At 47.6% G+C, this 24,650-nt stretch overlaps 2 protein-coding genes across 3 annotated transcripts in view; both read right to left on the bottom strand.

The window, feature by feature from the left end:
• Window positions 1–13,720, bottom strand: part of LOC144169176 (coiled-coil domain-containing protein 149-like) — a 37,675-nt gene extending 23,955 nt beyond the window's left edge. For both annotated transcript variants that reach the window (XM_077698211.1, XM_077698210.1), the window contains exons 1-4: window positions 13,521–13,720; window positions 8,425–8,583; window positions 3,441–3,497; window positions 2,071–2,175 (exon numbers count right to left, since the gene is read on the bottom strand). In XM_077698211.1, the coding sequence (XP_077554337.1) occupies window positions 2,071–2,175; window positions 3,441–3,497; window positions 8,425–8,583; window positions 13,521–13,583 (384 nt within the window). In that variant the 5' untranslated portion in view covers window positions 13,584–13,720. The remainder of the gene's footprint in view (window positions 1–2,070; window positions 2,176–3,440; window positions 3,498–8,424; window positions 8,584–13,520) is intronic.
• A 6,800-nt stretch (window positions 13,721–20,520) lies between these two features.
• The window catches only part of Atg9 (autophagy-related protein 9), a 46,913-nt gene continuing 42,783 nt past the window's right edge, over window positions 20,521–24,650 (bottom strand). Inside the window, exon 18 of the mRNA XM_077698212.1 lies at window positions 20,521–20,661. Coding sequence (XP_077554338.1) covers window position 20,661 — 1 coding nt within the window. The 3' untranslated portion in view covers window positions 20,521–20,660. The remainder of the gene's footprint in view (window positions 20,662–24,650) is intronic.

Genomic DNA, 24,650 nt, shown 5'->3' on the forward strand with positions numbered 1-24,650 from the left:
TTTTAAAGCAGTAAAAAAGAAAGGTATTTTCTCTAACTTTCCTCCATAAAACTCTTCAGCATCACTCAGGACGCAAGCTTGTACATTCAATTTTTTGCGGCCTGCACGTTTCCGGCTTGGCCCACAAAATTTTGACAAAGACTGTACATATTAGTATGAAGCTCTGTCTCCTGTGCATGAAGGCTGTCTTCATGCAGGCATGAAGAAATAATCGCAGTGACGAATTATGGTTCAATTCTTTACACGAGTGTGCAGTCATTGCACTGTGTGAATTTAATTGGAATTTTAATGTTCCCTTTCACAAAAGAAACTGGCACAGCTTGCACTAAGTCGCGCAAAGCTTGAACCATAGCGAAGCTGCAGGGTTTCTTTTTTTCTACGTGAGCATTGAAGGGCACATCACCACGCATTTGTACAAGTTTGAAATTGTTTATTCACATGTTCTGCCATCGCTTTTCACTGTGCCAATAGTAGTCATCATCACATGCATTGATGTCGTGTTCCTTGTGGTCGCCATGAGGCATACGCTCACGGGTGCTCAGCAGTTTCTTGGTATTTTTAACGCGTTAAAGGAGCCATGAAGAGAAAACACAAGTTTGGTTCATTCAAAAGATTGTCTCGTTAGAATCATACTGACACCACTTATAACGCAAACTTCGCTCAAATAAGCTACATAATTAGGAAAAACGGGAATGGTCATGCGACCCACCAGCTCATTTCCCGCAACAGAACCTATGATGTCACATGAGCTAAGCTCTGCGATTGCCGGAGGCTGGCAGAAGCAGACGCCAATTAGGTAGAGCTTACAAACTAGACGAACGAGCGATTTGCGCTTAAATTTAGGGCACATTCTTTACAAAGCAATAAGAATGATGGGACAAACAGTGGAAGTTACGAAAGCACATGTAAACATAGAAGTACTGGTGCGTACTGCTGTTCGTACTGCGCACAGCATGCTTGGTTTAGCTGCACAGCACTACGGGGCTTGGGGTTGTCTCAGACGACACTGGCCGATTCACGCAAGCAACGGTGTCTTACGTGACCCCATTTGTCGAGCGAGCACTGTTTCAGGGAACGAATATTTTCTCCCAGAACAAAAACAAGCCAGGTTTAAATGCGGTCAAAAACAAACCAAACGCTTGCCACGGTATGGTGGCGCCATCTAGGTTACGGAACGTAAAGAAACGCGGGAACAAACCAACACCGCTGTACAGGGTGGAGACAACCTTTGAACGGTCCCATGCCGCCGCAATTGGGCCAACGGGCTCAACGCGTTATTCTTTTCGTTTCCCACGAGACCTAGCAACGCGAAACAGACAATATGATTTAAACTTCTTCAGTAAACCACGTTGCGGCGATAATTTTAGCGCGGTTTTGACACAATGACTTGCTTCGGCGGCGAGCGAGCAACCGAAAATGGCGGCGCCAGCGTATACGTGTCTCTACCCTGTACGGCGGATGCGTGAATGAAGGTATTCTAGGCTGCAGAGCTGTCGGTTCCTGTGATGTCACTTGGGACCACGAAAACGCACGATTGAGCGGGAAAATCAAAATTTTAACCTAAATTGTTTAATTTCTCAGTGAATAAAGCACCGTTTGTATCCGGACAAGCGCTGGGGGCACTATAAAACAAGAAATCTTTCGAATAAAACCAACTTGCATTTTCTCTTCATGGCTCCTTTAAAAATTACACACCACACACTCTAGCCAGCTACAACAGCTTCGTTGTTAAAAGCAAGTGATTGTGCAGGCAATATGTGGGGACATTGTTATTTTCTTTTTTCTTCTGCTGGCACTACATCAGGGTGCGAGCTGTACACAGGGATGGGTTACACGTGTGAAAGCACAGTCCACAAACCTTGACTGCCAATGCTACCCTATAACCACCAGTTGTGCATGCACCCTTCAGGAAATGCACCACCAAGGAGAAGACATGCTCTCACACTCTATGCGGACGTGCAGAAGCGAGAATAGAGAGCGGCGAGTTTTTAGCCACGGCGCCATGCTCAGGCAGGAATGCCTTCCTTTAACAGCTACCGCTGTAAAATGAGCAGGAGGAGGAGGAGTCACCTTGGAGTCCTCAAGGGCCTCACGGAGCTTGTCGGTGAGCGCCTGGTTGTCCGACTGCAACCGTCGGTTCTGCTCTTTCAGGTCACACAACAGCTGTGCCAGGCTCTGCTCCATGAGAGGGAGAGAAACGTCCAGGGTCTCTTTACAAGGGGTAGGATGTACACACCATAAAGATTCATAGGTACTAATATATACAAAGGGGAAATCTGTCACTGCAATTTCGTGCTGTCGTGGGTGCCACCATGGAAGCTAGAACCATTCATCTTTTACTTGGCTTGGCTTGCCACGTGGCTTCTTTTCACTGCTGAAGCCAAAATCAATAAAAAAAGAATGAGATTTCGTTTCCTTGTCCGTCTTGCATGATTCTTCTCAAATATCCTGGACAAAAAATCTTCTGGAGGGTTACTTTTCTATTTATGAAACAACTGTTTCATAAATAGTTTGACAATAAATATTTGACAATAATGTTGTTCCTTTTTTTTGCAGCTACGAGCAACTTTTGAGCTTGTTGGCGAGCCATGCCAGATAACAATAGAATGCTCCTCGACGGTACACGACGGCATGTTTGCTGAAGCACGGCTTGCCTAGAACAGGTTTCTCTGTAGTACAAAACTCTATGGTACACACACATTACTGTGCCTGAAAAACTTCCACTACTAACACCATGGCGGGGGTTTGCTACCTCTTGGGTCACGTGGAGAAAACCTTGATTGGCGTGCCAGTGAGATGGTGTGCAACAACATGCTACGCACTTATGACAGCCTTGCGCGGATGCACAGGAGAAATTTATTACTGGCTCCCAGGAATGTGGGCAACAGGTCAGGCACCGTACGGCATAGCAGCATATAAAACAACACGCGCAAAGAAGGAAATGAAATTTTGGGGCGAATACTTTACAGGCTGAACAAGCTGCTTGGGGCTGCTCCCTTAGATCTCATTGCAAAGGGCATGTTTTGCGCGTTTTAAGCAAGACGATATTTTCAGGTAGGCTGAAGTTCGTGTGTGCGGATTCATTGAATCAACTTTCCATTGAATATACTTCTAAACTTTGAAATACTTTGCATATATTCAGTGGTCTTGAATACTATTGTTTGATTCAAACTGGTATTGCTTACTGTAATGACTCATAACAGTACTACGATAGTCGGAAGTTTCAAATATTTATACACCCCCACTTCCTATTGCCTACGGGGCTTGCTGACAGTGCGCACACAATCACATAAGGAGTAGAGAAACTACAGTTCTCATAGCAACGACAGTGCGCTGCACAATTGACTTCCATGGCTAGAAGACACACGCACCTGTTGCAGCACAGTACATCCCAGCAATGTTCTGAATGTTGCTCGGAATCGTATACACGAAAATCTCACCTTCTCTGCCTGGCCCTTGAGATTCCTGGCATCGTACACACTTGCCACTGTCGGACCCTGCATTGTGCATAGGAAAACGATGGATGGCTTAATTTTAACACCTTCCTCTTCTCTGGCGACATCCATGACCAGGCAATCTTCTAAAACACAGGTTTAGTTACACAGCTCAGACAACAACAAAACAAAAAAAGGCCGCATATCTGCTCATTTTGTAGCAAACGCCGTGGCCCTGCCACATAAATGCCTCTTCTCTCCATCACCTAGCTGTCACACTCTTCCCCTCTTGTCCCGCTCCTCTCCCGATTAACGCGGTGACGGTTTGATCAAGTCAAGTCAATTTTGCCGCGTTCAGTGCTCACGCCATCTACAGGTACCTTTTGTTACTTTTGAACTTGGAACACTGCCATGGGGAGATGCCACGGGCACTTTTTTGCATTTGGGGTCAAAACAGTTTTCAAGGTGTATTTTTTTTTATTTGCTGAAGCAAAAATCAAACAGCCATGCACTTTTAGTACTTAAAAAGAACACTGCAAATTTAACTCGCGTATTGATCTCTCACCTCAAATATGCCTAATGTTTACTTTTTGCTAAACAACGTTGGCAAGTATAAAGTATGCTGCAGATTTAGTAGTTCGGAACACCTTTGCCGATCTACTCGTCAAGAATTCTCTTTTCTGGCTGGGCAGCTGAATTGAGGGATAGACAGACAGAAAGACATGCAGACCAAAGTGAAAGCCTTTTGACGATGCTGTCTGATGGAGGCGAAAAGCAAAAACGCCCATGCGTATGAGATTTCGGCGCACATTAAAGGGGCCATGCAGACAAAACACAAGTTTGGTTCATTTGAAAGATTGCCTCGTTAGAATCGTACTGATACCACTTTTAACGCACACTTCGCTCAAATAAGCTACATAATTAGGAAAAAAGGGAATGGCCATGCGACCCACTAGCTCATTTCCCGCAACAGAACCTATGATGTCATAAGCCCAGCTGTGCGACTGGCTAAGGCCGGCAAAAGCAAACGCAAATTAGGCACGGCCTATAGGCTTGCCGAGTGAGCTATTTGCGCTTAAATGAAATGCATATTCATTTTACAGCAGTAAGAATGGTGCGGAAAACAATAAAAGTTACAAAAATACACGTAAGCATATAAGTACTGATGCGCACTGCTGCTGGTACTGGGCACACTATGCTTGTTTTAGCTGCACAGCAGTCTGCCACTTTGGAGTTGTCTTACACGACACGGGCCGATTCGTGTAAGCTAAGTTTTTGTCATACGTGACCCTGTTTGTCAAGGATACCCCATGTTTCACGAAATGATTGCTTTCTACAGTAACAAAAACAAGTCAGGTGCAAATACAGTCAAAACCAGAACAACAGCGGACAACAGTCTGTGGATGCGTATGGTAGCGCCATCTGGAAGTACTGACGGCAAGCAAGGCTGCAGAGCCGAATGACGCAGTGGAAGTTCTTTTGAATACAGTGGAATCTCGGTCATACGAATCTCAAGGGGCGGCAAAAATATTCGTATCACCCGAAAATTCGTATCATCAGAAAACGAGAAAAAATGGAAATGTGCTGCGCATGCGACAGGCGGCGGCAATATGGCGTCGGCTCTTGCCGCGAAGAGGTGCAGGTAGCTTCAGCAACCGCTTCTAACCTTTTGTTAAAACGGAGCTCAATGTGTAAATTAAATTGCTCATGCGGGAAAGGAGCTGACAGTATGGGAGAAGCACTATAAAATGTCATCTACGCCAAATCTCCACCGCGGAGGTGGCCCAGCCTGAGGCGCGCGTCTCCCTATTGGCGCAAGTCGTGAGGCTCCTCCCAATGCAGTTAGCGGTAACCGAGGCAGAGGCTGGCGCCTGGGTGCCGGGCTGAATTGTCAGCGCGGGCGTCAAAAGAACGCGCGCTCATCGCCGACGCGACGCGCGCACACGAACTCAAGCCTGAACCGCATGCCATTCGGGCGCGTCGGCGTTTGCGCGCGCGTTCTTTTGACGCCCGCGCTGACGATTTCGCCCCCATGTCAGATTTTACATCGCTCGTAAAATGACGCGCGACGCGCGCGGCAGTGGGAGGAGCCTGCCGACTTGCGCCAACGGGGAGGCACGCTCTTCATGGCGGCAGTTTGAAAGCGCTCCGGACAGCCCGCTGGCTCCGCCGGAGATGTTTAGGCTTACCACGGTGGCGGATATTTGATAGGCGCTTTCCCTAGCCGCGCGGACGATGCTTTACAGTGTCGTTTTCAGACTCATCAGCTCCCTTAATTCATAAGCAACTTCTTTTGTTCTTTAAAGAGCGGTCAGAAGCGGTCGGTCGAGCCACCCGCCCTACTTCGCGGCCGTTGACGCCGCCATGTTGCCGCGGCTTACCGCGCCGCGCGCCGCATGCGGGTGGTATTCGCGGTGGCGTCAGCGCGCCTGTGGCTTGCGCGGCGCGTTTTCGTGAGCAGAAAACGCTCCATGCAGTTCACGCTTAATGATTTTGTGCCTGCGTGCGACCAAGGCCACACGGCCGCACAAACACTCCCGCCTCCCGTCCACGCCGCAGTCATCTGCTCGCGGCTCGCGTGTTCGTATCACCCGCACCGGGTGATAAATGCGAACGGATCATCCGAATTTTTTTACATTGCGTACAATGCATTTTGGCCGGGGAATTTTGAAAATTCGTATCACAACGAAATTCGTATCAACCGAATTCGTATCACCGAGATTCCACTGTATGTGCACTTATGACTTCATTGCTGACATTCCAAAAACACACGATTTGGTGGCGTAATCAAAATTTTAACCTAAATTGATTAATTTGTCAGTGAATACGGCATCATTTGCTGCGGGACCAGCACTAGGGGCACCATAAAACACGAAATCTTTCGAATAAAACAAATTTCTATTTTGTCCACATGGCCCCTTTAAAGATCCCCAGGTGGTCAAAATTAATCCGGAGGCCTCCACTAAGGTGCACCTCATCGCCTGCGTTGCGTTGGCGCATTAAACCCTACAATCAAATCAAATCAATTCACACGTACATGCTGCAAACTGACAAGAAAAGCGCAACAAATGCTCCGATAAGCATTTTAGATCAATGTGTGCAATGTTGCAATAAGCAAAGGGCAAACAAATGCACTCAACTCGTATAAATACAACAAGCACATGAGAGCAAGGACAAACTTTGCCAAGGGGCACCACTCTACAAAAGCAACAGGCTATTTCTTCCACTTCTCCTCTGCCCTTCGTTTTGTACAGTGTATCAAAATCAAATAGTATGCAGGTTACTGTCCGTGTGGCATTCCTATCTGAATCTTGTCAAAGTACGTACATAATTGGCCATATTCCAATATGCCAAATGACCAGATTTAGGGGAAATCCCCAAGGAGGAATAAGTTTCTGGGAGGTAAAGTTTGACATCCACCTAAATGCAGCCGTACGGCTACAAAGGAAAGCTATACAGCTTTGTCAGAAACTTTGCAGTTGAGGAAAAATTCGTCCTGGTCCAGGATTTTTCCTCAACTGCAAAGTTTCTGACAAAGCTGTATAGCTTTCCTTTGTAGCCGTATGGCTGCTTTGAGGTGGATGTCAAACTTCACTTCGCACATTCCATAATACCATGGATGTTCCCCCTCAACCTGCTATGGTAGCTTCAGGGATGCTTGGTCTGTGTCAGGCATACTGTTATACTAGCTCGCCTTCGTGTATTACTCACAAAATAACTGCTGCTTTGAATTCAACAGAGAGGAAGGAAAGAGATGCTTCCACAAAACAAAGTTAGGAGTTGCCATCACCACACTGGTCAATTTAGCTTCACTATAGAAGAACTGCCAGTTGGGCTTGTTGGTACAGGTTCATGATTGTAAAAGCGCTACTTGAAAACGACGACGAAGGAAGAAACACAACACGAAGCGCTTATGCACTATGCTGCATAGTGCATAGCTGCACTATGCAGCAATCATTTCTCAGACATGACTTGCAGCAAGACCCCTTCACAAATTCCCTCCGATATGGATCGTGATGAAACCTGTTTGACAAGGTGTCTCCTCTGGTGCGCTTTTAACGGCCCGTGCAAATGATGCACAAAATCCAAAATAGTACAGAGATGTCAGCATGGGGGTGTACAAACAAATCAAGGGCAAATGCAGATACAAAGAAAGATCTGTGGGCATTTTCAGGCCGTGCGCAGTGGCACTGACCCTGGGGTCGGAAATGGGAGGGGGGGGGCAATGGGAACATTAATGTGGGCGAAAAAAATGTTAGAACCTGCTGGGGTAGTGTCTTAGCATTACTTCCAAGATGCTGCTGCGCCAGTAAAATTCAAATTCATTCATACTTCCAAGATGAAGAAATGAGTCGAAGCTTGTCACAAACAGAGGTACTGCCGAAAACAAATTTGTTGCGCTAATTTGAGGTTGAAAGACGGGTGGAGAACTGGCGAAACATTTCGCGTCAGATGTAACAAACCAATCATCTCAGACTTCCACCAAAGTTGGCACCCCTGGGATATGCGTGCCTTTTTCCACTGAGGATGTTAGAGGGCTCAAATTCAATCGGCCACCATACGCCCAGTCACTGATCCAGCTGCTTCAAGTAGCTCCTAAGCAGCTGCTGTGCTCGATATAGAGACAAATTTGAACTGAAGCCCAGCAGCAGACAATGCATTTACAACACTCCCGTCTGCCGTACCACCCACTGTCACTCTCGACTAGACTGTCACCCAGTGATACATTCCCTTCCCTTCTTTTTTTCTGTGACCTCCACTGAGAGGCTTCACACACAACAGGGCGCGATTTTACAAGGTGCGCCGCCTAGCACTAAACAGCCTGGGTGTCTGAACAACAAATCGACGATGTGCCGAGAGCGCCCCCTCAGACAGTTCAGGCAGGATCATCAGGCTCAAGTGTAGCTAGTCTCCCCCACAGCCCACAGTGCACGTCTCGGGTGGCAGAGGTGAGGGAGAGACAGAGAGAGAAAGGAAGAGAGAGACGCACCCACGCCTGGAGGCGCCTGCGCAGCTCCCCGTGCCGCTCTCTCAGCTGGTCGGCCATGAGCTTGAACTGGTCCCGCTCGCTCTGGCACTGCTCCAGGTCACGGGTCAGGATCACCAGGGCCTCCGACTTGCTCTCCAGGCGGCACCGCAGGACCCCCACCTGCGATGGTGGTCGGGGCACATGTTCACTCGCCTGACTGCGTTAACCGGGCTGCACTTACCACACGCACCACGAAATGTGGAGACGTGTTGCGCTTGTAACCTCACAAGGGTTTGTGTTTGCTACATTAAATTGCAGCAGGAAGAGGCAACTCTTGGGGCATACCTCAACAATCACCAGCATCGCTGTGAGTTGTTCCATCTCACCCCCCACACAACCCCATGTGGTCCCGTCCCGGGTCATTTCTGGGACGTCACCTACATCTAGTAACTGCTTGGTGAAATTTTTCTTGCACTGGACATGCATGTGTGTGTGTGTGCCACGGAGAAATAAAACTTGAGAAACACCTCAATGCCACTCCCAGTGTACCCTAGGCACCCAGTGTCTTTTCCACCCTTTCCTCATCAGCAGCATCTATGCCCGGTAGCAGCTGATCGGATGAATGCAAACCTTGGTGCACACATCTCTCACAACAAAAGTGGAATGAGCCATAGAAACCAAGCCACAGTGCTGCTTCACGAACAGACGGTGCCTGTAGCATTGCCTGTTCCATCACTATTAACAGATGTATAGCGCAAAAAAGACGAAGGACAAAGAATGCACGAGGACGAAGCGCTAACTTGCAACTACTGGTTTATTGAAAGAAGCACACACATTTATAACAACAGCGTACATGATAACAGACAACCTACGCGACACATATCAAAAACAAGAAAAAATTTGATACCCCACTACACAATCTTATCGCCCCCTTCCCGAGCCACGGGCTTCCAAATAAAAAAAAAATGGCATATTCGTTGTGTTGAAGATGCCATTGACAGGTATGGCGATGTTGCCTTCCAAAATGCCTCTGGGATCAGTGTAGCTGGTTTTTTAGAACTGTTAGATGTCTATCTTATTAGCACCTACGCGGAATGGGACCATGGCACCTACCTGCAAAGAAAAGGCATTTGTATAGGTTCTTGCATTGCCCCTGTCATTAGCGATCTGTACCTTGGATCGTGTGGCAACGCTATGTCCAAAGACTTGGGTGATCCTCAAATTGTTAATGTTTTTAGATATGTCGACGACTTTTTAGTACTGATTGACGCAGCCGACGGGCAAGTTGAAAGATTTTTCAATACCATTTTATCAGTTCTTAGTCAATATCTTAGCCCTCTTACTTTAACGCACGAGTTTCCCAAGAAAACAGTATAGAATTTCTAGATCTGAGGATCCGTTTTTACCAACACCATGTTTGCTGGCTGTACGAACCAAGGTCCTTTTACCATTTAACTCTGCGCATTCGAAGATTGTTAATAGAGGTATTGTGCGGCTGTGCTTCAGCAACGCTCTAGAAAAATCATGCGCTCACACGATAAAAGTTTTACTAAGCAAGAGGAACGTCTCTCTGCCTTGGGGTATCCAAAACCTTTACTTATCTCAGTGGATGAAGGGTTGGCCGCAAAACTTAAACATGATGCTAAAAACCAAGGGCACGCACAAAACGCTGACGAACCACGTGCTAAGAGAGTGGCAATACCATATTTGCACAGGATATCCCATAACATTAAAAAGACTGGGAAGCGCGCAAAGGTCGACGTTCTGTTCACCGTGCCAAATAAGCTATCGCGGCTCTGCAAACAGACGAATCCAGTTGGCCAAAAACCGAAAGGGTGCTCGATAAAGCACGAAAACCAGTTCGTACCATGCGCAGAAGGCGTGGTGTACTCCTTTCCGACTCGGTGTGGCAAGCAATACATAGGCCAAACCGGTCGATGCATAAACTGCAGGGTGAGAAAGCACAACTATAACGTGTGGTAGAAACAGGGCCACATTGGGCAGCACTGTCGCGATTGTGGATGCGTGCCTTTGTTTTCAGAGTGCAAGATTTTGTTCAAAAGCAAGAACCAAACGACCAGGAAAATAGTGGAAGTGCTGGAAATCCACAAAGCCAGAGACGGATGCATTAGTCGAGCATCAATTGCTTTATCGGCAAAAGAGATTGCTTATTTGGAAGCCCGTGGCTCGGGAAGGGGGCGATAAGATTGTGTAGTAGGGTATCAAATTTTTTTCTTGTTTCTGATATGTGTCGCGTAGGTTGTCTGTTATCATGTACGCTGTTGTTATAAATGTGTTCTTCTTTCAATAAACCAGTAGTTGCAAGTTAGCGTTTCGTCCTCGTGCATTCTTTGTCCTTCGTCTTTTTTGCGCTATACATCTGTTAATAATGATCGACCAACTAGCCCAACAACGTACTTTACTGGACTTTGTTCCATCACCCATTTTCCAGTGGGAACACTAGGCATGCCTAGTTAGGTCGCTCATCCGTGGTGTGGCACGCACCAGCAGATGTCCCACCTTAGGGCATTACTGCAAATCGTTTCGTATAATTTCCACAAGGCCAATGTCCAGCAGACCGTGCCCATCCAAGAGCATGCTGTAGGGCTGGCAAGCAAGCAGGAGACTGCTACGCTATTTTCGGCTCAGTGTTACAGGTGGTGGTGCACGGACACACCTGGGAGAAGAGCGTGGCTAAACATGACATCACCCTCACCCCACTTTCCCCAATGCATGCGAGAGCTTGGAGACCCAAGACTACGATGGCACATCTTTAAATGCTGATATGAGGCGAAGATGCCATGTAAAGTGTATTCACACTTTTTACAATGAAGAGGCTAGGCAACCGCTAGCTTTAGCACAGCAGACACCGCACCAAGTCTCGTCTACTGCTACCACAACCTAAACCGATGTCGCCGAAGAAATAGCTACTGCCCTCGCTGCCACTTCTTGCCCTAAACCAGTCATTATTCTCACCAACTCGCAGACAGCTTGTCGAAGCTACCAGATTGGCTGCACCTTTCTATCAGCTAGCCCTACCCATCCTCAAAAACTGCTCGACGACCCCTGACATCCGAATCATCTGGGTTCCTGGACACGCCGCCATCCCCGGCAATGAAGCGACTAACGTAACGGCTTGCGATTTCATACACCGAGGCCTTAACTATGGTGGCCAATTTCTTGTTTTTTTTTGTAAAATTGGGTTTTTTTGTAAAAGCATTCCGAAATTCGGTTTTTTTTTTTTTCCGGGTTAAATCTACAAATGTGCTATGTAATACACTCAGTTTGTTTTATCAGCAGGTGCGACGAGCTTCTCTAAAACGTTAAAATTGGTGTTTGTTTCAAGCTGGCAACCGTGGGGACATTGCGGTTTTCTAGCAAATACTCTCGAAATTGGCATTTGTTTGGGAATGAATCAGTAATTGTGACAGTAAATAGCATCGATAACTTTTGAGAAATTGAACATTTTATTCACAAAAAGCTTGTCATCAATTTTTTTTTACACATCCTTGTTTACATACACTATCATCTGCAATCGCAACATGTCAGTCTCCATTCGAGACCTCTTCTATCGATGAACGTATACCTCATCCGAGAGCAAGTTCTCTCGACATCACAGCTTCCATTAGCGAGGCACAACAATGTCACTGCAGCATTGCCAGCCTGGGGTAGCGAGCAGTAGAGTCACGCCAACACTCAATGAGTTTGAAATTTGTGTTTGTAGGGCTTGCGTCCAGCAAGTACTGGTTAATGACAGCGGGCCTTCAGCCCACAATTGTGCGGATCGCTACTTTGAAAGGGTCCATTCGGGGAGAAATTGGGTTTAAGCCGATTCTCCTGGACCATGTTCGGGGCGCAAAAATCGGGTTTAACGCAAAAATGAACAACCCTACATATAAGGTACATGACCTCCAGTCGATATATATACCAGATCGCATAGCTCCAAATAAAATGTGATGCTTTGGCAATCTTGCATGTAAGCAGTCTTAAGTGTGGCCTTGTTTTGTCCCTGCCCAACAATGCGGGAAAAGCTGCCAGCTTTTCCCGCACTGTTGGGCATTGATCACTGTTGATCATTCCAACAACTGAAGATGTGCTGTGACGAGCTCTTTAAAGAAATCCATGGGGGGCAGAGCCAACAGCACAAAGCTTTTCTAGTGGCCCTCGTATGTCGGTCGACTGAAGATTCCTATTTGTGAAAGAAATGTGAGACGGCCACACTAAGGTGCCCTAAATTTCAGATTTCCCAGCGACACTTTCACATTTGTAGAACGATGTGTAGTCCATGACAGATGGACGCTCAAGAGACTCGCGACAGGCATTGCAGGAATGGCACGATCCACAGTGAACTCCATTAGGGACTAAAAATGAAAGTATGTTAGCCAAAACAATTAAGTATTGAAAAAAAAAACGCCATAAAATGAGACCGCTTTGCAGAGCTTCAACATGAGCAAGTGCTGAAGGTAAGGTTCTTTTTTTTTTTACTATCAGTAAAAAAAAAGTGATCTGCGACCTCACGAGCATTGGACGATTCACATGACCTTAAACCGTCCATTCCATCATTACGACTTTCCATTTCCTTCTTTTTCCCATTCATCAAGCCCCCTAAGTCATCCATCCCCTCCTTCTCACTCCCACGCAATTTCCTTTAAAGCGGGTTTCTCTGCACAACTAGCAATGCCACAGAACGCAATGCCGCGCGCGCCACTTGCGGCGTACACAGTAAAAAACGCGCAGCTCGCCGGCCTGAGCGCATTCGAGCATTTAACGGACGCAGCTGCACCCCGCAATATGCTAAGCCTGCGCCAGTTTATGCGTGACCTTTAGGGGCAACGTTTTATCCCGCAGGCGATTTAATGTGTGTTTTAATTAACTGCACGGACATATGCTTCACAAATATCCTGTCCGCGCGCAGTGTGGCTAAGCCGCACCCGTTCAAGCCATGCGATCGAAGGTGTGTAGCTTAATTTCGTGTATACTCGAAGATCCCGGCAGAAAACACATTTTTCGCTCGTGCAATCGACCGGAGCGTGCCATATCGTTCATCTGTGCCGGCTGTGACAGCCGCAGCTGCGTGAGAGAATTTATGCTCGGACGGACTAGCGCCGTTCACTCACCTCGCTCACCAGCTTCTGGTACTCCTGCTCGAGCTTGGCGTACTTGGCAGAAGACGACGACATGTTCTCGCTGTTCTAATCTACACGCACATCACAGTTTCGCGCACAACACACCAACGTCGTCGCCAGGCTACGGTGCTACCCCCGGCCTGGCAGCCTGCCAGCAGCCTGCTTAGGCAGCACGGCTCGCGGCTACAGCCCCCCGAGCGCTGGTGCGGCAGCTGCGGTGCTAGCGGCCACAAACAACCTGTTGCGCTTGCAGACTGGTTACACCCAAGTTAATAATTCTACGGCAATTTCAATAGCAACAAAAGAAGTTTCCCCACTTCGGAGGCTAGTTCATTTACGACGCAGCCACGGAGACGCAGCCTTTGGCGCGCAATTCAAAAAGTTCCTTTTTCACTTCAGTGATGAAAACTCGTTCGACGATTGCTGACTTTCGTACCATGGCGTGTTAGAAGGTAAACACGTGGAGCGGTTTTTTGTGAGCGACTCGACAAGCGTACCGCAATAGTTTACAGTGGAATAGTGGTGCGGGCGGCAGCGACCAGCTGCCGCCCACACTACCATGGAAAGGAGGCCATGGCAGTACATAATAGCTGTCGCCGGGCCCCTCCGTCGCTGACGCTCTCTCGTTGGCTGCTTCTGGCTGACAAAAATCGAGCAGCAGCGATGGGAGGGGCCCAGCGGCAGTGTACTATGTAGAGTGGGCGTCAGCGACCAGCTGTGAACTGCTGAGTTACGCCTTGTCGTGTCGCTCACAAAAACCGCTCCATTTACTGCATTTGACAACAAAAAACCTGATAGCAAGTTGTGCTGCGTATCTGAAAGGATACTGAGACCGGGTAGACGCGGTTAGAATGAACTGTATTTACGCTATTTACAAAAGGGGGAAATCGGAGATAGCAGATGACCGTTTTCGCTCCTGCCAGGCGCCACACCGATCGTCGTCTTTCTCGTCCTCCACGAGTGGCCTCATGCCGTCACTCGTCATAGCGGGGGCTTCAGCACTTCGCCAAGGAAGGCTGCACCGTAACAATATCTCTGTGATCCCAAATGTGTCTCAATCAAGGGGGCATTTCCGCCTATGTCGCTCACCGCCTTTTTAGAACACATCCTGCAAAGGTACTCATACAGCCAACAATCAGTTGATAAACCCTGGCGTTCCTGCACTAGCTTCTTGTTGCGTTCTTCCACGAGAAGGAGGAATAAACTGTGTGATAACCAAGAGTTTTGATTGGCAGGGCCTATGGAGCGGTAACTGTCCTTAGTCCAAGAAGTCCCTGGCCGGTCATTTGACCAGTCGGAGCTGGTCGTGGGCCTTGCCTTACTGTTGAAGGGTCTGAGCCGGGATGGGAGTAAGGGGAGGGGTAAGGAAATAGGAACACAGCCATACGGGGGAGGTTGGGGGTTCGAACCCCTTCCAAATCGTTTTCCCGGCAGCGCTTAAGCGAGGTTTAGTGTTTCTTTCGGCAAAATTCGTCCCTTGAAGGAAGCATTCACAAATCATGTGGTAGAGTGTTCAGCGTTGGGAGCGGAATTTAGAAGGGCCGGCCAGGAAGGTGGACAGTGTGAAGCAGGGTTCCGTGAGGTGCATAATTTGATTGGGGTTATACGTCGTAGCCTCTATTTATTCAGTTTAATTGTCGTGGGGTGGTGGTAGGGTACGACAGTACGCACATGTCCGGGGAATAGATATAGGTCCTCCTCCAGTAATGGCGGTGAATCTTAAGGATGGGGAATGTCAGGTGGGTATTATACCTTATAAGTATATACGCTCATGGATGGTCACATGAACCATGCCGTTCATTTCACTCCAGGGAGGGACACGTGCTCTGGGGTCAATATGACATGGAGGTCGGGAGAAATGGGCAGGGACTCAGAGGGTGAAGGAAACGATACGGCCAGCAGCGCAAAGGCAGCTTGCGAGTCATTAAAAGTACGACGAGGGTATCTTGGGTAGTGGTGACAGCGAATGCGGTGGCGATTTCTTCCGCAGTGGCAGTGCCAGTTGAAGGTTGTGATGGCGGTTATTTTATGGCCCAAATAGTCCTAGGTGAAGAGGTCAGAAGATGGGATAGAATATTTTTTCTCTACACCAGTGTCAGCCAATGAGCAGCAAGTCCTCCTCCTCGCCTGCTACCCTCCTCTGCAAGCCTCACTTTTAATGTCCAATTGGCAAGATCAGTAAATACATGAACCTGTCCTCCAATTCCCACTGGCCACGAATGCTGGTATGTGCCTGCCTAAGTCCCCATTGTATGCGACGCATCATGTGGCTGCAAGTATGGGTATGCGCCCCATTGACTTCAAATGCAGGCGCGCGTCAGGCTGAGGCAGGGGGATGGAGTGGGGCTGTGGGAATGCGACAGCCCGGCGTTAGGCCTAACGTCACGCTTTGAAGTCATATATAGTGCCAGCCCGTACCCACCCCTTTCTTGAAGTACAATGAGTCCCACTACCTGGCACTTCGTTAGGTTAGACATTCAGGGGCGGTATTCTCGAGTTTTGTCCCTTTTGCGTCCCTTTCAAAAGTGTCCCTTTTGGCGAGCCCTGATTGGCCAAAAGCAAACAACCGGAAGTGACGTAGCGCAAGCGCGGCAAACCTACTGCCAACGCTGACTGCTTAACCGGAAGTACGTCACGGTGAAAGGGACGCAAAAGGGACGTTTTCAAAAGGGACAGTTACGAGAATACCGCCCCAGGTCATGTAACGTTAAGCCTAAATACAGGCCTAACAATTAAGGGCTATCGAACAGGGAAGAAAAGATGCAAGATTTCTTACGTGCATTATGTGCAAGAGCATATGTGCGGGTAGTTGCAGCCGATGGGCATTGGCAATTCAGCCGCGACTGTGCAATGGTAGTGCTACCATCTAGCTCCACATGATTACACCACTTGAATGCTAACATAGAGTTGATTCACTTATAAGTCCATTTTTATAGCATCCTCGAAAAACTGCACTGGTGCGCACCCGAGTCTGTCCTCGATAAACCGGGGCGCACCGTTGTGGAGCAATTTTTGGTGGCCCTGTTACGCACCGAGAGAGTCAACGGAGCGCCGGGGTGCAATCCTAAGATGCATAGTGAACAATGCTGAGGAAGCGGCTTCCTGCGCCGTCTGCTGCAGCGACAGCATGTCGACGCACTTGTGTGAAGGTAGATATTGGCTCTATATTGTTGCTGACAAGGATAAGTTGCTTGTGTATTCATCAGACAGTGATGTGATGGGCGCAGTATGGGCGCTAATAACGACCTGAGATAGCATATGAGCGCACAAACATGTGCCAAGTGGGAATTTTGCTTATTACAAAGAAGGTTGCATGACCAGCCAGTAGGAGTAAATACTGCGAGCTCTGCATTCGTTCCGTTCAAATGAGGTATCACACGCAGTCATTGGAGTGCCTAGACCATGAAGGGCCTACGTAGTTTGCCGCAGCTGAGGAGGCGGCCGTGACTACAGGCACTCGCATTATGGTTCTTCGTAGACGGGAAGCAGCTTGCAGATGCCTGTTTAGTAGGAGTACGTTGTCGCGCACGAACACGTCGTTTTACCCACCCTGTGACGATCTGCACACAGGGGCAAGAAACCACATAAATACGTACACTCTGGCTTGCTTTGATGCTGGAAGTAGCCCCTGTCCTTAGTTCCTTTTCCATGGCCATTTTTTGCGCTTCCCACCGTACGGAATACCTGGTAACTTCTGCCTCATGGGGAAATTCCTGGGCTCCTCTTCCTTTACGTCCTTTTACTCTCCACACAGAACTGGCATGAAGAGCACTCGAGTTCTCTGAAGCATTACCAACTGCAGAACAACCCCTCCCGCTTCCACTGTCATCAGTGCAGACAGAAAGCATGTTCGTACTGGCGGTAGTTCTTAAGAAAATGCGTTGTTGACGGAAGGCTTCGTGTGCTTGGCATTCCGGACCCTCCCTAGTAAAGCTGCTCACCAAGCTATATCCGCTGGGTGGTCAGACGTTGCCTGCTGAAGACGGCTCAAAGCATTATGTACCAACTGGCCTGCGCTGCCCTCTTTTGCAGTACAGCACATAAGCCAGTCTTTTCCTAAGCCTATTGCCTTGTTCCTGAAGCGCAGTACATACAATCCTGCTTTTCAAAATTTTACCTATGCTAGTAATGGTGTGAGAGTGTGATAAACTAGGCAAACAAGCCTTTCAGGTGATGCAAACAATGAAGCTCTAAAAGCATCACGTTTTTCGGCAAGTCACCATGCATTCCTCAATGGTTGGGTCCTCGGGCCACCACTTTTCCATTTGCAGATAATCTGCCAAACTGCGTTTCTGAGATACATGTCCATGTGAAGATAACTCTTATTGTTCACAGCAGTACCACTGCACATCAAGATTGTCCCACTCAATAACTGCTTCGCTAAGTTTGCAAATGTTGCGACTGCTAGGAGCTCATCATTAACTCCAAGACGGTTTTTCTATGCCCTTCTGTAATGGCTCATTACTTTTGTGTTCAGTCACACCCGTAATCCTTTCATCATCGGGTCTCCATGGAAATGCCAAGGCTTGGTATGTCAACGACACCAATACGGTTGAAAAATGTGCCGAGTGTCTAGACTTTCGTTCCATTAAAAAAAAAAAAAAAAAAAAAAAAAGAGAACGACTGCGGTTTAGCTCAATTAACCCTGGATATGCAAAGAAAAAGCTTGGCTAAGTCTGCTTCGATTTAGCTGTAATCATTATACTATTCATCCAAGGCCTGGTTTTGTCTATGTTTTCTGAGTCGAACGGCTCACTCTTCCTCAGTCTCGGAAGTTAGCTTCCGGACCTTCCAAGGAAGCAGCTCGCCGGGGGATATCCGTTGAGTGGTCAGGCACCGCTTGCCGACGACGGCTCAAAGCCTCCACCTCCGACGCAAACGCTCAGAGAAGACGGCCCAGCCTCACTCTCATCCAGGGCCACGCTCGCATGCGTGCAGCGAGTCATGTGGTCAGGCAGCGACCCAGCTGTGGAGAGCGCATGCGCCAAGCCGGTGGCAGCGGCTAGCGAACCCGGACATCAGCGGAACTTGGCCTGGCAAGTCACGTGATATGTTGCCAAGGGTACGGCGCAGCTGCGGTCAAATGAAGGTCAAATTCCCCGTGACGCCGAAACCGCTCGACGAGGTTATTAAAGCTTCGCTTTAACACTTGTTGCAAAGATTTAGCACAAATGAGTTATGTCTGAACCAAGACAACCTGAGTACCTCAGTAGCACTTTGTCTACGGCTCAAAAGACCCCATGAATCGGAATCTTCGACTCAGGCTTGCGATAGCGTGTAACTTGCAGCGAATTGCTTTAATAAAGTTGCCTGTCAACACCACCACGTCCCAAAATCACTTTGAAGCCCCAGAACAATCCTTTGGCACATTCATGGTTCAGAGATACTTGTTTCGAGCTACCAACAAACATTCACTTAACAGTGCATCGATACTTCAATCATGAAAACTGCACGAAACAGCCGGATTCTAGTTACATTTGACTGTTATATTCGACTATGATATGCACTGCAGAGTAGAGTTGCATCACCTGAGGATCTTGTACACAAGCCACAGCAACGCATGCGTGGTTATTTGTTTTTCATCCCTACCAAAGTGGCAAACCTGCCTTAGCAATACGTCTTCCTCCTAAACCATTGCAGCAGGTACCTCCAAATAAACTTCATTCAGCTCACTTTGTTAGGTGTGTATAAATTTTTACACCCAACATCACCAAGTGCACTTATAAAGAGCATGCAAGAGACGACACTCAGTAGCATATGCAACGCAATAATTTGTCTTTATTTTTCAAAATCAGTAGTTTTAAATAGACCATGCTATACACGACAACCCAGGACCCATCAAAGCAGGGTTGCCTACCTTACATTAGCTAGAGACAAACTAGAAGCTGCAAATCAGTTGCACTGAGAAAAGCACACACAATGGCAGCAGAGGTATTGTTAAAAGCCACTTTGCTCCAGCAGCTGGCTAAAAATCACAACGGCCTACACCCTTTGCACATGCTACGTTCAAGCGCACACAATGCTGTGCTTCGGAGAGTTTGTACAAAAAAAGAAGCAGAAAGCCTCGTCTGCTCACTGTACAGGGAAAGGCTTTGTGCCGCCTTGAGTTATCGTCGACTGCAAAATTGCGCTGTATTTATATATATATATGTATGTATATATATATATATATTGATGCATTCCTACTTGCATGTGTTCGGTTCAGTGGTAGGGGAAAATATAACGCGTTTTTTCTTCGCTAAAAACACGCACGAGACATACTCTGTACAACCACTTACTGCTTTCAGTCAAGGAGGATTTCACACTTGCTTAAGGGAAAATAAAATAAACAAAGAAAGATCCATTGCTCTGCTAGAGGAAGTAAAATAACATAAAACAAGCACGCCACAACATCACAGTGAATCATTGCTTCTGCTTGCTGCTCAAGACCGCGGGTTTTAAAAACAGTGATGCACTTTTCCCCAGGGCCACCCTGCGGGGATCCAAGCAGAAACACGCTTTTCAAAGTTGGCAAACTCGCACCCGCGCACAACAGTTTCTTCGATCCCGGAGCCACACAACGAGAGACGGTGAGGGAAGGTTTATGTCACCACGGTGTCTCGCGAAGCCCGTTTCCAATATCTTCTCCACTGAAGCAACAAAACGATTCTTGTTCAGAGCTGAGCGAGTCTCAGAACGACCCCACTGACCACACATCTTCTGAAGGTTTTTCACTGGCAGCAGGTTGGTGTGGATGACAAAAGGGGAAGAAGAAAAAAAAAAAAAAAAAGCACACTCGCACACATTGTCGATGTCTCAGCTTGAAGCAAAAGGCAGTGCGTAGGGTGAAGCACTACAACCGATGAAGCAGTCTGAGCACCAAACACCACACTAGGAATGGGGAGAAGCGATGCAGGGGTCTTCTTGGAGGAGGGCAAGACACACACACACCGAATGAAGGAGCACTTCGTGCGTTTTGCGAGCAGGGAGTTTGTTTAAGTTAGCCGCCTCTGACGCCGTCTTGAAGTGGGGAAGGCCATGGCCCGCCTGCGATGGTCGATGTGCAGCTGGTGACGGCAGCGGCGCGCGTTGTTAACGGACTAGACCAGCACAGTCTCAAAGGTGGAGGACCCTGCCCTCTTCCTGGTGGGATCTGGAGGGGGAGAGAAAAGGGGGGAGGGCGCACTCTTTACACAACGCGTCGTTGCAGTTTTCTAGCTCTGTAAACGCAACTCAGATGATAGGTGTAACATTAAGGGACAAGAAGAGAGCGGAGTGGGTCAAAGAACAAACGCGTGTTAAGGACATATTGGTAGAAATTAAGAAAAAGAAATTGGCGTGGGCAGGGCATGTAATGCGAAGGCAAGATAACCATTGGTCATTAAGGGTAACAGAGTGAGTGGATCTCCAGAGAAGGCAAGCGTTGCAGGGGGCGGCAGAAAGTTAGATGGGCAGATGAGATCAAGAAGTTTGCGGGGATAAATTGGTCACAGTTGGCACAGGACTGAGGTAATTGGAGAATAATGGGAGAGGCCTTTGCCCTGCAGTGGTCGTAGATAGGCTGATGATGATGATGATGAAAATGCAACTGTAATTTGCACTCTGTACACAGAACAGATGTTCACACAAGGACGTTTGCACGTAGAAATACGGCTAAGAGGAAGGGGAGAGCACAAGACAAGTGCCACCCAGAGCAGTGAAGCACCTACAGTTCTTTCTCTTGACTAAAAGAAAAAAAAAAATGCGGCATAGAAGGAAAATGGCAGTGGTAACAGATATGCACTTAATTTGCCCCACCCGTCCACTTATCAAGGCTGTATAACAAACTAACTTTTCATCGTGTTGCCATGCTCAGGGTGCTGTGACAGCAAACAAGCCTCTTTAAACAAATTTCCTTGAATAAACTGCGTGCTTTTCCCCACTACAACGTAGCACTACGGCCACATTTTATGGTCCATATCGTTTAAAAATAGCACAGGCAACAGCAATGCCCTGGTATTTTTTAGCGATAGATTAAAGACTTGTTTTTGCCTGTGGGAGCCATGCATTTTTTAAACGTATCTATCTGCACAGGGAATAAATTAACAAAATTACAAGGTCACCTCGACAATACTTGTGACATGCTGAATGTGAAAACATCAGTATCCAATCGCCGGACATGTCCTCTTATTATTGCCCTCCTTTTTCCCTCGGTGCGTTTCTCTCAATCTCACCCTGTGTTCACGTCATCAAGAAAAGAGGACATTTAGAGAGAGAACGTACTTTGCCGCTCCCCTACTCGCCACTTTTATAATTGCTATGCTCAAATCACTCGTGCAGGCATTGCTGCACGTCGCTAACAAATTTCCAAGTCGAATGCAAGTCAGCTAGTGGCTGAGCCGTGGTGGTGTTTGGAATGCATGGTAGCCTTGCATTCCCTAGTCCCCTGGTTCGAGTACCTTTCAGACTCAAACTTACTCAACTTTCTTTTCAACTCAGTATTAACCTGTTTTTTGTTCTCTGAGCCGCTGGCCATTCTGCGTGCGATCTGTGTGCCAGGAACGCCAGATTTTCCACCTACCGAGGTAAGTAATGCTTACACTTAAAAAAAAAAAAAAAAAAAAAAAAAAAAAAAAAAAAAAAAAAAAAAAAAAGCTTCCACAGCACCCTCGAAAGAAACAGGCTTTTCTTAGATTACAAAAGAAAAACTTGGGCAGTGCTGTTGCCTCATTATTTTGGAAAATACAGACCACAAAATGCAACCTACATGCAAGGTAGCGCTCAGCACAACCAAGCCAGCTGTTTTCCCAGAAGATCTTTAGCGGAGCTCGTTTATTGCTGCCATGTAAGCAAGGAAGGCATAGAAGCGGTTAAGGTGAAAGACAATCAAGGGGACTGTTTCCTGAGAGACATGCAGCGCACAAGTTGAGAGGGCGGGGAGGAGGAATTTCCTTGACAACATACACAGCAGCCTTGGAACTAAACCGCGCCCATTACCAAACCCCTTGCATCAGCAAGGTGAGATCGCGTGACAACAAGTACACGTACACCATGACGAGAAAACACGCCGAAACATTCATTATCAAAAGAAAAGAAAAACTGAATTTCCGGCAAATTATTGGTAACTGGGAGCCAGAACTACTGCTGGAAAACAAAATCAGACAAACAAAAAAACAAACTCAAATCTCTCTAGATGACCTAAAGGAACCTCGCAGAACGCTTTGAGCAGTGCATATAAACCTACGCGACGTTTACATTACACTTCCAGGAACACGTGCACATAAAGCAGTACGCTCGCGAATCTGTGTGAAAGACCCAATGCACGCTCTTTGATTTCCCTCATTATGCACAGTTTTAAATAGGTACGCCATTACAGCAGTGGCTGTCCTATTGGCTGTTGCTTATGGGCTGTTGTTTATTTCTTGCATTTCCAGTGATGATCCGCCATCATCGGCGCTGTGCACCAACCTCTTCTAAGCATGAACCTGTACGTACAGTTTCAGCACTTTCTTGTGTGTGTGTTTCGAGTGCGAGTGGAGTTGGAGTGACGGACTCAATACTTCACTTTCAACCAGGCCACTTGACACAACGTTCATTGCTTCAAAAGTGCCCTACCAGTCAGAGCACTCTCTTGTGAGCGGGCATTACTGCCTACTTCGGAAATAGACCCCTCCACGTTGCCGAGAAAAAGAGAAAACTCCCCGGCCTGTGATATATTGAAGGCCACCAAAGAGAAAGTCACGAGCTGTTCACTCTCAGAGAGACAGCGCATAGCCTTCATTGTGTACTCCACGGTCAAGTTGAAAGGGAATGATTATGCGCGATTCTTCATCTTGTGTAGCTACGGTGATACTGGATGGATTTTTATCATTCTTGCGGGAGGAGATTGCCGGGACAATAGACTTCACCCCAAAATGGATTCTGAGTAGTCGGTGGTAAGTGCTGCAGGGTCCCTTTAGGATATTCCAGAGAGAGGGAGAGGAAATCCTTCCACCTCATGGTGCAAATATACAGCATGCACGGAAACGCAAACAGAGCTTTTGCACTTACCGCTGACTGAGGGCGGCCTAAGTGAGTGAAGGGGTAGTGGGAGAGAGAGAGAGGAAGAGAGAACAGGCAAGAGACAGCGTCACAACCTACTCCCAAGCAGCAGCAGCAGCCACTGGCAAGCCACAAGGCACTACCGGCGCAGCTAGGGGCAGGCTGAATACTTCACATGGCAAGCAAGTAGCTTTTTTTATATGCCTAAAGAAAAGCGGGTGACTGCGAGTTAGCAGGTCCAACAGCATGCTGGCAGCAGCAGCCAACACTGCATGCCACTGACTACAGCCAAATCCCGGGCAGAAACACTTGTGCAAGCAAGGCAAGGCCACAGGGTGCTCGGAGATGACTGTGCTATGTGCCATGAGAACCGTGCCGCCGTTTAGGTCGTGCTTGCTAGGGGCACTGCGCTGGAAGGTGCGGCTGGTTCCTAAATGCAGCTGCTTAATTAAATAAGGTGTTTGAGGCAACTGCCTCAACCCGCTGCCCGCTTCAGTGGGGAAGCACAACACCTGAGACTAATAGCATATTCACTTGCATACTGAACGCACCTTCTACTTTTCCCGTATAAATTCTGAATTCTTTAACCTTAGCATCGTGAATGCAGCTCCTATTTTCAATCGTAAGAACACACACGAAAGCCGCATTTTATAAGACACCACCACCACTTTTTTTGCCGATTGCTGAAATACAGCTGCCACCTTGTAGTCACCATGCCATTACAGGAGGCTTTCGACCTTTAGCATTGATTACGCCCCAGTTTCATATGAGACAGCCAACTGTAGGCAACTGCGTTTTCAGGTATGTAGCATAACCATTCCATTCATGGTTTTTCACCGACTTCTAATGCACGTTAGAAGCTGGGTGGGGCGTGTTTTCTTTAAAGGGATGTCTTCTTCAACTGAATCCAGGACCAAGCATTGTTGTGGCCACAAATCTGCACAACTTCATATCCTGCAGCAGCGTGAAATTTGCAAAATGTTGAAGAATGGCCCCTGCTGTGTTCGAGCCAGTTCGCTGCATTGGAGATGCTATTTATTCCTCAGGGAGTTGTAGCCATGACTGCTGGTGTTCCAAGGGTGTTGACATTCAACAGGAAAACCTTGAGCCCGCAGATAACGC

Source organism: Haemaphysalis longicornis, unplaced genomic scaffold, assembly GCF_048455015.1.
Source record: "Haemaphysalis longicornis isolate Haplotype H1 unplaced genomic scaffold, Haemaphysalis longicornis Haplotype H1 scaffold_2, whole genome shotgun sequence".
NCBI classification, from domain to species: domain Eukaryota; kingdom Metazoa; phylum Arthropoda; class Arachnida; order Ixodida; family Ixodidae; genus Haemaphysalis; species Haemaphysalis longicornis.